General features: G+C 40.6%; 1 protein-coding gene, 1 long non-coding RNA gene and 1 other non-coding gene across 3 annotated transcripts; 2 read left to right on the top strand and 1 right to left on the bottom strand.

Annotated features, from left to right (window-relative positions):
• The first annotated feature begins 5,122 nt into the window (after positions 1 to 5,122).
• LOC147925628 (uncharacterized) lies at positions 5,123 to 6,330 on the top strand. The gene is made up of 2 exons (XR_015585468.1): positions 5,123 to 5,388; positions 5,461 to 6,330. It is a non-coding gene; the product is annotated as an uncharacterized LOC147925628 (long non-coding RNA).
• Positions 6,331 to 7,060: 730 nt separating this feature from the next.
• Positions 7,061 to 8,976, top strand: LOC147925626 (uncharacterized). The gene has a single exon (XM_087493491.1). It carries the CDS (start codon positions 7,154 to 7,156, stop codon positions 8,417 to 8,419), a length of 1,266 nt encoding a protein of 421 aa, XP_087349617.1. The 5' UTR covers positions 7,061 to 7,153; the 3' UTR covers positions 8,420 to 8,976.
• LOC147925627 (small nucleolar RNA R71) lies at positions 7,741 to 7,845 on the bottom strand. The gene has a single exon (XR_015585543.1). It is a non-coding gene; the product is annotated as a small nucleolar RNA R71 (small nucleolar RNA).
• Positions 8,977 to 13,684: the final 4,708 nt, after the last annotated feature.

The following is a 13,684-nucleotide window of genomic DNA, read 5'->3' as shown; positions in this document are numbered from 1 at the left end:
CAAAGGCCACACAATTGGCTAAACAGCCCGCCATAAAGGCCACACAATGTCTCAAAAGACCGTCACACACGGGCACACAATGACTCAAAGGTCCGCCACGAAGGCCACACAATCCCCACCAAGACTCACGACCACTAAAAATGGACAAATTATAACACCTATAAAGCTTTCCATTTTTAGAACTTTCCACTTTTGGAAATTTCTAAAAAGGAAAGTTTCCTTTTCAATACCAGCTTCGCGGAATCTCTTACCTCAAACACCACCTCATCTTGTTACTTAGTCGCACAATCAACCACCCCTAAGCAACCAAGTAACAAGAGAGGTGGGTTGGAATACTCCATTCCCGCTCTAGCCACGAACTACAACTAGGACCATGCTAGACAAGTTCAAGTCGCGACCTGCTTCTCAAACCACTTTTTCAACCTTGCTCATCCTCGCCTCTACCTCCCAAGTCTACTCCTCAACACCATCACAGTCCCATAGGACTCTCATCAAAGGAATCTTCTTCTTCGAAGTTCCTTAATCCTCCTCTCGAGAACCCTTACTGGTCTCGCCTCCAAAGTCATGTTAGGCTGTAGATCCTCAGGAATCTTAGCCAACAACTGATCATCCTCGCGGAGACACTTCCGCAACATCGACACATGAAAAACCTTGTGGAACGCACGCATAACCTAAAGCAACTTCGGCCTATATGCTACCGGTCCCACCCGCTCAATCACTCTGAACGGACCCATATACCTCTGACTCAACTTAGTCTCTGTTAATGACCTGTTCGGACCCCGCAACATGGCCATCTTGAGGTACACTTTGTCTCCCACCTGAAACTCAAGATCTCTCCTCCTCCTGTCGACATAACTCCTCTGTCGGTCCTGAGCTTCCTTCATGTGCAGCTTGAGAACAATATCCAACTGGATTACCCACCAAACAGAGAAATATCTGCTCCATCCTCAACATCCACAGCCCTCGGCTGCACCCCGCCACATGCGGTACAACTGGAGCATGCACTAGTACCCATATCGGTAACCGCTTCAACAGCACGCCAACAGATCCGCCAAGCGATCATCTCAACCCTGGGCTCCACCTGCTACAACACCACACCTGGGTTCCCAGCATGTCTGGCACGCTCACCGGCTTACCCCCTCTGGTCTCTCCTGATATGCTTGCAACCCTCTGACGTACCTCCTCGTGGAATACTGACCACACACTCGCTGGCCTCGGGAACCCACCCAACCACGACCACGACCACGACAACGCCCACGTCCACGACCAAAAAATCAACCACCTTTAACCACTTCTCTTCCAAGAACAGAGGCTAACAAGCATAGAAACAAACCATAACCACACAAAGAAACATAACATATCGTGGAATCTCATTGAAGGCTTTCAGAGGATGTTCTAGGACTCCATGCCACACACAATTGACTAACTCACATAATCAATCACAGCATGCAAAATCCACAACATCAACAACAGAAACCCAATGAACCCAAACCTAGAACCGTAAGGGATCTGATACCAAACTAAAACGACCCGACCCGTTTTTTTAATAATTAATAATAAATATAATAATAATAATAAACTACATTAGTAGTCCCATACCCACTAGCCACCTAACCACAGACACACAACAGCGGATAACATAACAATACCATTACACCAATAAACCAATAACCAACATTAATTTATAACAATATCTGATATTCCAAACAACAAGAATCAAGAACAAGCAATCCTAACAACGGTCTAATGACTCACACTAGCAACTTAGCAAGCTAGAAATCAACCAAATGAATCACTAGAACATCCTCCTCTTCATTGCCTTGATTCCACGATCACACTTTGCCTTTACCTGCACCAAAAGCACAAATTGAGATGCGTGAGTATTACTAGAAATACCCAGTGAGGCGATCCTCCCAACTACGAGCTATACACACAAGCAAATCAAGAGTACAAGCACAAATAAAACATAACAAACCAGTAATTAAACAGAACTTCCAATAATACATTCGCTACACCTACACACCATCACACAAAACAAGTCATACAACTCATTTGCTCAGATAAGCCCATGGTCACCCACTCACCTTAACAAGTTATTTACGAAAATAACTACAACCAAAATAGAGGCTCTCCAATAGCCCAATAACAACCAAAATCGCTCCTACAATCAATCACAACAACAAACAAACATTGAAAACAAACTGCCAGAAAAAATCAGAAAAGAACAACCTCACAAGTGAAACCACAAAATCAAAACGAACCGCTAACTTTCCAACCCATCTGGTGCAAAGAAAGGTCTAGACGTCCAAAAGATTTCCACAAAATTTTAGCACGATCAGGTCTCAGATGACACCGCAATCGATCCCGAAACTGGTCTCATTCCGCGACTAATATGAAACGCCCCACGAAACTGCCGATATCTCCTAGAATATCAACTCAAATTCACTTATGTAAAAAGGAGAGTGTACGAAAATCTATTAGCTACAATCCTACCAAAAATCAATACCTTTTGAAACGATTTGAGCAGTCAGATCCTCCTTCTCCCAAACCTTAACAGTTATGTTTCTCTCTTTACTCTAAGGAAAAAGCTTGATCTCCTTCTCTTCCTCCCTTACACCAAATAACCAAGGTTCTCTCTGTTTCTCTCCCTCTCTCTCAATGTCGACAAAAGCAAAAATCTAGAGAGGAGACGTGACTTATGAGGGAGATTAGGGGTTTTTGGTTTAATTAAATTAAATCAGGATTTAATTAAACCAAAAATCAATTAAAATCTATTTTTTTGCTTTACTCAACACATCCCAACTCTATTCCCAGAACACGGATGTTACAATGTTGTCAAGAGATATTTTGATCATAAGATGCATATTGATAATATATATATATATATATTGATTCATGTATACTCGTGTATGTAAGGTGACATTCACATTTATAACATGTGTATTTTTCTTGTGTGTTTGTACTATATAATTATACAAAATCAAAATACATTATTGTCTTTGAAATAAGGATATTAGAGTAAACATATCATCACCTAAGGATGTTAAAACAAACTTTTGTGACCTGACCAATCTAACAAGTAACAAGTAGCCTTTTAGGTCCATGTAGTTTTACAACCTGTTTACATTTAAGCTTGCAAGCTTGGGTTGGTTCACATATGCCGCCCATTTACTAAAAACCAATTACAACAGCAAAGCCGATTACAAAACCAAATTAGTCAAAAACAAGAGAACAGCTCTGAAAAATTACAGGAAAAACTGAACTTTATACCATAAAAAACTTAATTGGAGAACTTCATGAAAAACTTGTTTTTTTTTTTAAGACACAGTATGATATATTTCACACACATATCAGTGTATCAATTTTCTTTTTAAATCAAATTATTAGAAACTGGTATAGCAGTATTCTGTATATACATTTTTAATCTATAAGAAGCCAAAAGGATTTCTATGTACTAGGGATGAGAACCCGCGCCTATGCTATTGTATCTTATTATGGGTTTTTATGTTTAGGTTTAATTTGTATGTTTTAGATTATATGTATTTTAGGTTTTTGACAAATAAAAAAAAATGTATTCGAGGTTTCACTATATATATATATATATTTTTCTATATGTGTTTGTGTACCCGTGAAGGTGTTATTTACTTAACCATAATGAATGGCTAATTTAGTAGACCATAACTGGTTTAAAACAAACATATAAGATGACTAAGATATATCTTTTTGTGCTGTTGCTACCTATGTTGTGCATTTATTAAACTTAAACCGGTAAAGGCATGAAAGCCAAAAATTGTAAACCAATAGCACATGTTGCTCTAACAAAGAGACATATCCTCCGACGAAGAATCAATAATCATAATAACATCTAAACATAGCCAGGGAAAATTAAATCTAGAAAGTTAGAAAAAAAGAACGGGGTTTTGAAAAGAGTCATGAATCATGGTGTTGTTATATCCAGTGAAGAAGAAACGTTATAAAGTTTTCTAGGAAAAAGAAAGTACGACATATGAATTTGACAGAATATATTCATTGCGTGGCTTCATCAATAGCTTCATCTCATTATTTGTCTCCATCTAACAACCATTTTGTGTAACATGCTGCTTTAAAAATATTATGTATAACACTCCTACAATCTTCAAATGATCGAAACTTGTGGCATCCTTCACATCGCTGAGCATGATTCGAAGATCTTACAAATCACCTATTGTACGGTTTATGTTTATAACCCTTCCAATGTTTTCCCGCTGCTCTCTTCTACGGCACATTTTATTTGCACTATCCCATAAAAACTCTGTTAGCATCTGCATATGTTTCAACTTCTGGGCTTCTTGATTATGTTATTCATTTCAAAATACTATGTAAGCATCACCGTCCCATGTCCGTAATGATATTCCACATTTTCAAGCTTATCTTTTCTTCAAATACATTGCTTTGCTTCCTAGGAAGGTGTAGCAGTAGTCGTTGGACAATAGGATTGTGGTTTAGTAGCTAGTCGTTGTAGCATGGAAGCCATTGCTTTCAATCGTATTCTACCTGATGTATCTGGAACTTCAATGATTTTTGTTGCAAAAAGGAAACGAATGATCTTGTAGAGCCTTGTGCAACGACCCACTTTAAATACTCCAAAATTGAACATTACGCCTTGACATAAAATATTACGAAATTGAGAGGCATAGGCTGATGGGATAAAGGTATGGATTACTGAGCACTGAAGAGAAAAAAAAATCATTTAGCTAGTAAGAAGATAAACATGTAACAAGATTACAAATACATCAAAACATGTAAGAAGATTAACCTGTTCATCGAGTAAAAGAAGGTTTATCCCCATAAATTCATTATCCTTCATGATATTGGGTTGTTGACCTTGATGCCAGGTTGTTGAGTTTTCATTCTGCAGATCAAAGCAAAACAAAAACAAACCAACTTGTTAAGGTTTGGAAAGTAGATACAGGTAACCAAAATCAGACCAAACCACAACCACATTCAGACCTAAACAGCAACCAAACTAAACTGATTTTATTATAACCCAAAAGTTCCAAATAATATAAACTGAACAGAAAAATAAATCCAGTTTACTACAATATAAAAATTCAGCTCACTAAATTGAGAAAACCAAACATAACCAAAATTCACAAAAACACACAGCAACAATATTAAAATTAGAGACGAATATCATGGTTACCTGCTGAAGTGATGATGTATCTTAAAAACAAAGTAGCCGACCAACAATTTGTTGAGAAGAATGACCAAGACATAAACAATTGAAGCTTACATAGTTTGCTTTAGCAGGAATCACAACAACATCAAGTTCACACATTTTCTAAAAATTAAGTTTCAGTGTTCTTACCCAAGGTGGAGGGATGAGTTCGTTTTTGTGGGTGGTGTGAGGTAATTTATAGTAGTTTATAGAAAGGCTAATCGACATACGGTGGATTTAATTTATTTCCATTTCCATTTCAGTATTGGAGAATAATCACAATCACGATATCAGGATCAAGTAAATAAGGATTGAACACATGAATTAAAGAATATTACTTGTGAATAACTGTTAATGATTGTTGATAATCCATCTTCTTAGTTATGAAAGTCAGACGACGCCGGCGATGAACATGAGAAGACACGAAGGTGAGCATGGAAGGTGATATCTTGTGTTTTTGTTGGATTTTAAGCCTTGTTTTTGCATAGTTTTGTTGCATAATCTTGTCATTCTAGGTTGTTTTAGGAGCATTTGCATCTAGTGTGTTATCTCTCAGGTTCTTGGAGTAATCTCAACATATTTGGAGTATTTGGACTTGTTTTTGTGCAAAGAAGCAAAGAGGAGTGGAATTGAAGAAGTGACAAGGGATCAGGAAGCATACACGACCATCATCGGTCAGGACCAGCGGCCAAGCACCGACCGATGGAAGAGAAGACGTGCATTGATCGCCAGGAGCAGCGGCCAAGAGAAGCGGCCAAACGGTGGCCGAGTGAAGAGGAGATGCATTTGATCGTCAGGACCAAAGACAATCCCAATCGGTCAAGAGCTGGCCGATGGAGTTCAGGAATAAGAAGATCGCCACCACCAGCGGTCAAGACCATCGGCCAAGCCATGGCCGCTGGAGCCAACACCACACTTGTTTTATTTTTGAACCAGGTTTGACCCAGTTTGTTTTGGGTTGACCCGGGTCCTTTTCTGTTTTCCTATAAACACTCTAACCCTATTAAGGGGAGACTTATCTTTTGTTTTTATCTCTTGTTTTAGCAAATTTTAGGGTTCTTAAACTTTCTTACTCTTGGTTTGTTGGATGATTGAGTACTTCTAAGTTTTTAATATCAAGTTCCTCTTTTATATTCTCTAGTCTACAATCTCTAATTATGATTTCACAAAGATCAAACCCATTCCTTTGTGTGATCATAACTATGAGTGAGTAGATCCTTTAGAACTTTGGGCTTGGTAGATTAGGGAGATAGATGATTGATCTTTGATGTCTAGGGGTTTATTTATGTGATTTCTATCTTGTTTAGTGTTAATAATGCTAGATAGGCTTGATAATGCTTGAATCTAGACATTAGGATTTCCATGCCCATAAGGTGTTTGATGAAATTCCTGAACCAAACTATTCAAGAGCTTTGCATTCCTAGCCAATGGAAATTGATGATTAGGATGCTTAGTGGCATTTAGACTTGTTTATAATGCGTGCTTACCTTGTGATTGCCTTTGGAAATTGTTAATTATCACTAGATGAGCATAGGATCTCTATCATGGAAATGGATTGATTTGCTTAAGTGTTCTTAGCCATAGGATTGTTCTTGATTGTTTGCTTAGACATCTAGGATTGATTAGCTATCTTCCAAGTCATTTACCTTGCCCAAGGTTCATTTGTTTTATCTTGATTTAAACCAGTTTTAAGTTTGTGTTTCCCTTGCTTTGTGTTTTCTTTCTTTTGCCTTAAATTTGCTTGTTACTTAAGTTGTTACATAAATCCAACCCTTTCTTATTAGCTTAGATTAAGCATTCATGTGTATTCCTAGTGTAATGATCATTGCAAACTGAGGTTCGATAATTTAATTGATAAAAGTACTACATCAATTTGGCGCCGTTGCCGGTTTGCAATTGCATTTAACCATTAGGATTTCATCTTTGCTTGAGACTAGGCCATTTAATTTTGCAAATATGAATAGCTTCATGCATCTAGTTGAGATGATGAATTCACCTTTGCTTGTTGTTACTAATATGTCTTCCTTGATTCTCTTATGCTATCAAAGGTACTCAAACCAAAATAAGAAAGGAACGACAAGGTCATTCAAGGTGTTGGCTGTGGACAATCAAACAAGCATTAATAAAGCTCCAAAACCTCAAGTACTGGTAACAAATCCGACTCAACCTCAAGAGAACACATCGACAATAGGAAGCTTTAATGCTCCTTATCATGAGTCAAGATATGGAATACGACCTCCTCCCATAGAAGCCAATGCTTATGAAATCAAGCCAAGTTTGATTAGATTGATTCAAGGCTCTAATTTCTTGGGGCTAGCTATAGAGAACCCATATGATCATTTGGATTCCTTTGAGAGGTTGTGTAGTACGTTTAGGATTGGAGGTGTTCCCGACGATAGTATCAAGCTCATTTTGTTTTCATTTTATTTTGGAGAAAAAGCAAGCCAATGGGAGAGAACTATCCCATCTCATTTGGTCAATTCTTGGGATGATTATAAGAAGATCTTCCTTCTCAAGTTCTACTCCAAGCAAAGAACCGCTCAAGTGAGAAATGATATAATGAGTTTTAAGCAAGAAATTCATGAAAGCTTCCATGAAGCATGGGGAAGACTTCAGGGCTATATTCCAGATTGCCCACATCATGGATTCAACAAGCAAGCTATACTTAGTATTTTCTATGGAGGAGTTAAAAAGGAGCTCAAACTGACATTGGACATGGCTAGCAAAGGAAGTTTTTCAAACCTCACCATAGAACAAGGAGAGTTGCTTGTTGAGAATTTGGCTCAAAGTGATCAAAGATACTATGAGGAAGACTATGATAGAGTCCCAAGAGATGGTGGAGACAAGACTGAGCAAAGAAGATATCAACACAGAGGTTATAACCAAGCTTACCCACCTTTAGAGCTTCAAGAAAAGTCTTCTATTCAATTTCCTCTTCAAGATAATGAAATGAGTGCCACATTGAAACGAGTTTTAGGAGACCAAACTAAGGGTTACATTGATTTGTGTAAGAGTTTTGTTGAGCTGCACAATAAGATGGATGGGGTGTACAATGAACTTGATCATAAGATCATTAGCTTGGCTTCTCATAGGAAAATTGTTGATCTTAAGGTAACTCACACCTCTTCTACTTCAAAGAAATCAAGTGGACTATTACTAGGTGAATTCAAAGCTACCCCCAAGGAGTTTTGCAATACTATCTACACCACTTATGGAGTCTAGTTTTTGGAAGATTTTAACAATTTTCATTAATAATCTAAAAACCATCTTATATGAGTTTTCAGTCTTTTTTTTTCTGACAACAAGAGAATCAGCTCAAAAGAGCCAATTAGAGGGTAAGGAGTCTACAAACAAAACATGCTGCGGAGACAGTCGCGCTTGGCGTGCCAAAGAATCCACACTTACATTCGCATTTCGAGAAACGAGAGATAGGGAAAAGGAAGAAAACTCTGCTTGATCTATCTTGATGTCGTTGAGGTAGGGTGTAAAAGCCGGTCAGTCGTGAGGAGAAGACACCATCTTCACCAAGTCATAACAGTCCGTATAGAAAGCCACGTCCCGGTAGTCGTGTCCGATCATGCCCTGCATGGCCCAAATGAGAGCTTCTACTTCAGAATGTAGGGGGGACAAACTTCGTCAGAAATAGGGGGGACGCCGACCAAGAGAGGAGTAATCTCCGGACCCGATCGAGATATTGTACTAAGCCGTGATGCAGCACATCATTCCGTGTCGTACCCAAACTTAACTGTATATTTTCCTGATTTTGTAAAATGCCAGCCAAAGGAATCTTTTGGCCGACAACTTCCTAAAGGTATAGCCCCTATCAGATCAACATCTTCCGGGGTGAAATGCTCCTTAAGCATATTCGTACACCAAGTATTTGTGTGACAATCAATTAAACGAGAGATTTGAAGAGAAGGATCCTTAAAAGGACCCTTACTGAAAGTTGGTCTTGGGGATTGAGTCGGTACCCAGGGTCCGTCCATATGGAAATGGACTATCCCAAACCAACCTGTATAATAAGCCCTTTATTAACTAAAGATCGAGCGGAAATAATGCTCCTCCACCCATAAGATGGAGAATAAGACCGTATTGGTTCCAAAGGATTAGAATTTCGATAGTACTTGCCCTTGAAAACCCGAGCAAACAGTGTGTTCGGAGCCTCAATCAGCCGCCACAGTTGCTTTGCCAATAATGCCGAATTAAAATTATCAACCTGCCTAAAACCCAAACCCCCCAACTGCTTACTACAGCAGAGCTTATCCCAACCTAACCAGTGCATCCCCCCCAGACTCCCCTGTCGTACTCCACCAGAAATTTGCCACTGCACTCGTAAGTTTTGACGTTATTGTTTTTGGTAACCGGAAGCAAGACATTACAAAAGTCGGAACCGCCGTGGCTACTGACTTGATCATCACCTCTTTTCCCCCTTTGGAGAGAAGTTTTGCCGACCAACCCGTCGTTCGACTCTGAAGTCTGTCTCGAACAAAAGAAAAAACCTTTGTCTTGGAACCTCCTAAACTCTTTGGTAACCCTAGATAGGATCCCATGCCGCCCAAATTTGATATCCCCAACACCTCCTGCATCTCCGTCCGCATCACCTAATCCACCTTATGACCAAATTGGATTGAAGATTTGGCGAAATTTATTTAGTGACCCGAAACAACCTCATACTGTTTCAAGATATCCAAAATAATCCCACATTGAGCCTTATCTACTTTACAGGAAAAAAGGCTGTCATCCGCAAACAACAAGTGCGTAATTGGCGGAGACTTGTTCGCCACTTTGATCCCTGTAATCTGTTTTTTCTGTTCTGCCTTCCGAATGTTTGCCACTAAAACCTCCGTACACAAAATAAACAAATAAGGAGATAGGGGATCTCCCTGCCTTAAACCCCTTGCTGGGACAATCCTACCATTGGATTGGCCATTAAAAAGGACCTTATATTCAACAGAAGTAACACAAAACATAATCATGGAAATCCACGTCTCCCCAAAGCCCATTTTCCGCAACAAAGCCTCAATAAAACTCTATTCCACCCTACCATATGCCTTGCTCATATCTGTTTTTATCGCCATAAACTTCCCTTTACATGATGGATTTGTTCTTAAACCATGAAACATCTCCTGAGCAATGAGAATGTTATCCGAGATCAGGCGACCTGGAACAAAAGCGGACTGCGTTTCCGAGATAAGATCGGGTAATACTATTTTTAACCATTGACACAAAAATTTTGAAATGATCTTGTACCCCACATTACACAAGCTAATAGGACGCATCTCCACCATCCAGGTTGGCTTGGCCACCTTCGGGATTAAGCAGATATGTGTCCTATTCAAACTTTTATCAAAAAACCCTCTTCGAAAAACCGGTTGACCATGCCCACAAGATCCTCCTTGACAACTCTCCAAGCCTTCTGGAAAAACAAAGCAGTCATTCCATCCGGGCCAGGTGCCTTATCTGGGGAAATCATAAATAAAGCCTTACGGACCTCCGCCTCCGTTGTCGGGGCCGTTAATCTCTCATTTTCCTCATCCGTAATTACCGTTCGGACCTCACTTAAAGCATCCTCAAAACTAGATGGATTAATATAAGTAAACAGTTCCTCAAAATACGATACTGCAACATTGCAAATATCATCATCCTTTGTAGACCAAACATTATTCCTGTCATATAGACCAATGATCTGATTACGAGCCCGTCTCTGCTTTGTTTGAGCTTGAAAGTACTTTGTGTTTTTATCCACCTATTACGACTTTTCTGATACCAATAAATCTCCTCATCTCTATAAGCGTCCCGCAGACGTGTGGTTAAGTCAGTAATGACACCCGGTACAACCGTATCATCCGCTTGAGCCACATCCAACTGGCGCTTAAGGTCCTCAATAGTATCTCGTCCAAAAGGAACTTGCGCTTTACGCCACCGAGAGATAGCTCGTCGGCAATTCACAATTTTGTCCACAAAAGCTGTCGGAACCCCATGCTGGTCCCCAACCCAACCCTGCGAGATTGTCTCCATCAGACCCACCTTACCAAGCCAACGACGATCAAACATGAAATAACGTCGTCCTCGCGGTCTCTTGGCACCTATACTAACAATAAGCGGGGCGTGATCGGAAGCGATCCTTGGCAAATATTCTGTAACCGTGTCCGGAAACAGATCATGCCAGTCCTCGTTACCTAATGCCTTGTTCAAACGACAACATATCGGTTTTTTATCCCTCCAACCCCTCCAAGATAAACAATCTCCAAGATATGGAAATTCCAAAAAACCACAATCCCGAATCATCCCATTAAAATAAAGGAACGAAGAAGCATGGCGAAGCTTCCCTCCTCTCTTCTCCAACAATAAACCATGGGTTCGACCTAGAAGAACTGATTCTTAATAATCTTTCCCAAACTAACTCCTGATTCATAGGAACATGATCACCATAAACAAAGGTTAAATGAAAAACCCGACCATTATAAGCAGCTTCAACATCAATTAAACGGTTGGACTCAAATAAAATTGACACATTAAAAACTTCTTTATTATAAAAGAGGGCCAAGCCTCCACTACAACCAATAGGTTCCACAATTTTTAAAATTTTATAGCCAAAATGGCCTACAAATTGTTCCAGAAACGAAAAAGATTGCTTTGTTTCCATAAGAAATAAAAATCTGGCATATACTTATTCCATAAATCCCAAAGATTCCTGATTGTGGCCTTATTCCCGAGACCTTGACAATTCCAACTCAAAATATTCATTTAAAGACCTTCGGTTTTGGTGGTTTTGCCCCACTGTGGCCTCCCTTAGCCCCTTCCTAGACCTTAAGGATATGACCGCTGTCACCGAGAGTGGAACAATGTGGAGGAGGTCGTCGTCTGGGTGACAAGAGAAGATTAGCCATCCGCTTCTTAGTGCTGACCCCACGAAGTAACAAAGACCCTTTCCCCTTTTTCCCTTTCTCCCCTAAAACCGCCATGCTGGAGTCGCCATGATCAGCTTGTGTGTCATGACCAGCTAGACAAACCAAAGCATCCCCTGCAACATCCGACTCCACCTGTTCAATCATCCCCCACCTCTTCCAACAGATCATCCTCCTCCATGTCAAACTGCTCCCCATCAGCCTCACCTATCTCCCTTGAGTCCGTACCTTCTGCAACAGTATCGTGCATCCCACCTCTCCATCAAACACACCGTCCGCTATCACGGTATCCTCGACCAAACCCTTTTGCTCCATAACCTCTACACCAATAGCACCCGTAGCAACATCCGCAACCATGTCAACATTAGTATCACCAAGTAAAACCTCCTTCTGCACCTTAACAGCTTCCTCATGTACAACATTGACACCCACCGTAGCCATAGCAGGAGGAATCTCCTCTGCACCTAAACAACCATTTCCCGCGGCCCCATTTGTAACCTCTATGATCTGACTGTCTTCACAGAGACCCTCATCATCTTGACCAAAGCTACTCGTGGACCCATCCTCAACCTTGGATTCTTGAAATAACGCATTCTTGGCAGATTTTTGTTTTGGGTGCTCCCCATATGTCCCCACTACCTCCTCCAAAACCGGTGGCATGACAGGAACAAACTGTTGCCGTGACTGTCCCCGAGAGAGACCTTGTCATCCCCGATGTTCTTGAGGATAACCCGAACCAGAAGAACCCTTGGACGACCCCTTTCTGCGAGACGAAGCACCTGGGAGAGGATCTGCTCTGGTTTTAGAGCCCCATAATGCGACCCATTATAGTGACTCTTGGAAGAACCACCATTAGAAGGACCCCTTCTCGCTTCTGCCATAACTGCCCCCTTGTAGCTCATAAGCTGACCCTTATCCTGCTTCTCCTCTGAATGAGCGAGACTACCAGTCAAACCGTGACCCGCAACTAGAGGGCAAACCGCCTCATGATGACATAGACTATAACATTTCTTACACCAACCATACAACCTTTCATAGAACAACTTTACCATCGTGACCTCCCCGTTGAAAAACTCGATATCTATCTCAAAACATAGAGGCTTCAGACCATCGATTGTCACTTGCACCCTCCCTCTATCGATATCAACATCCTATACCACACCCAAATCAGAACCAATATCCCTAAAATTGGGCTCAACCCAAAATTGGATTGGAACGTCAGAGACTCGGATCCAGAACTTCAGAGCTGAGGGAGAAGCCGGATCAACCACAGGTGTCCACCGAACCAAGGAAACCATCCAGAAGTCAAAATGAAATGGCTCCATCTTCAAAACTTCCAATGTCGGCCTCCTCTTCAAAATCAAATTGAAACTTTCCGAACCCTAGATCAGCCCCTGCAACCCTCCCCTCTACCTGCCAAATATGCGGCATCATAAGAAGCAGAGACTTCATATCCTGCATTTGAGGATTAAAGCATCTCCCAATCACCGTCTTGGAATACCCAGCAATGAGATCAAAGTTGTCAAAGTAGGAGATTTTGATCTTGCGCCTTGGCTGAACAAATCCCTCCATCTGCCTT

The sequence above is a fragment of the Camelina sativa genome, chromosome 16, assembly GCF_030686135.1.
Source record: "Camelina sativa cultivar CO46 ecotype springtype chromosome 16, ASM3068613v1".
Taxonomy (NCBI): Eukaryota; Viridiplantae; Streptophyta; class Magnoliopsida; order Brassicales; family Brassicaceae; genus Camelina; species Camelina sativa.
This window is presented reverse-complemented; position numbering and strand designations above follow the sequence as displayed.

Bases quoted from the DNA above. Each gene is read 5' to 3' on its own strand.
- LOC147925626 (XM_087493491.1), top strand. From the start codon at position 7,154: ATGAATAGCTTCATGCATCTAGTTGAGATGATGAATTCACCTTTGCTT.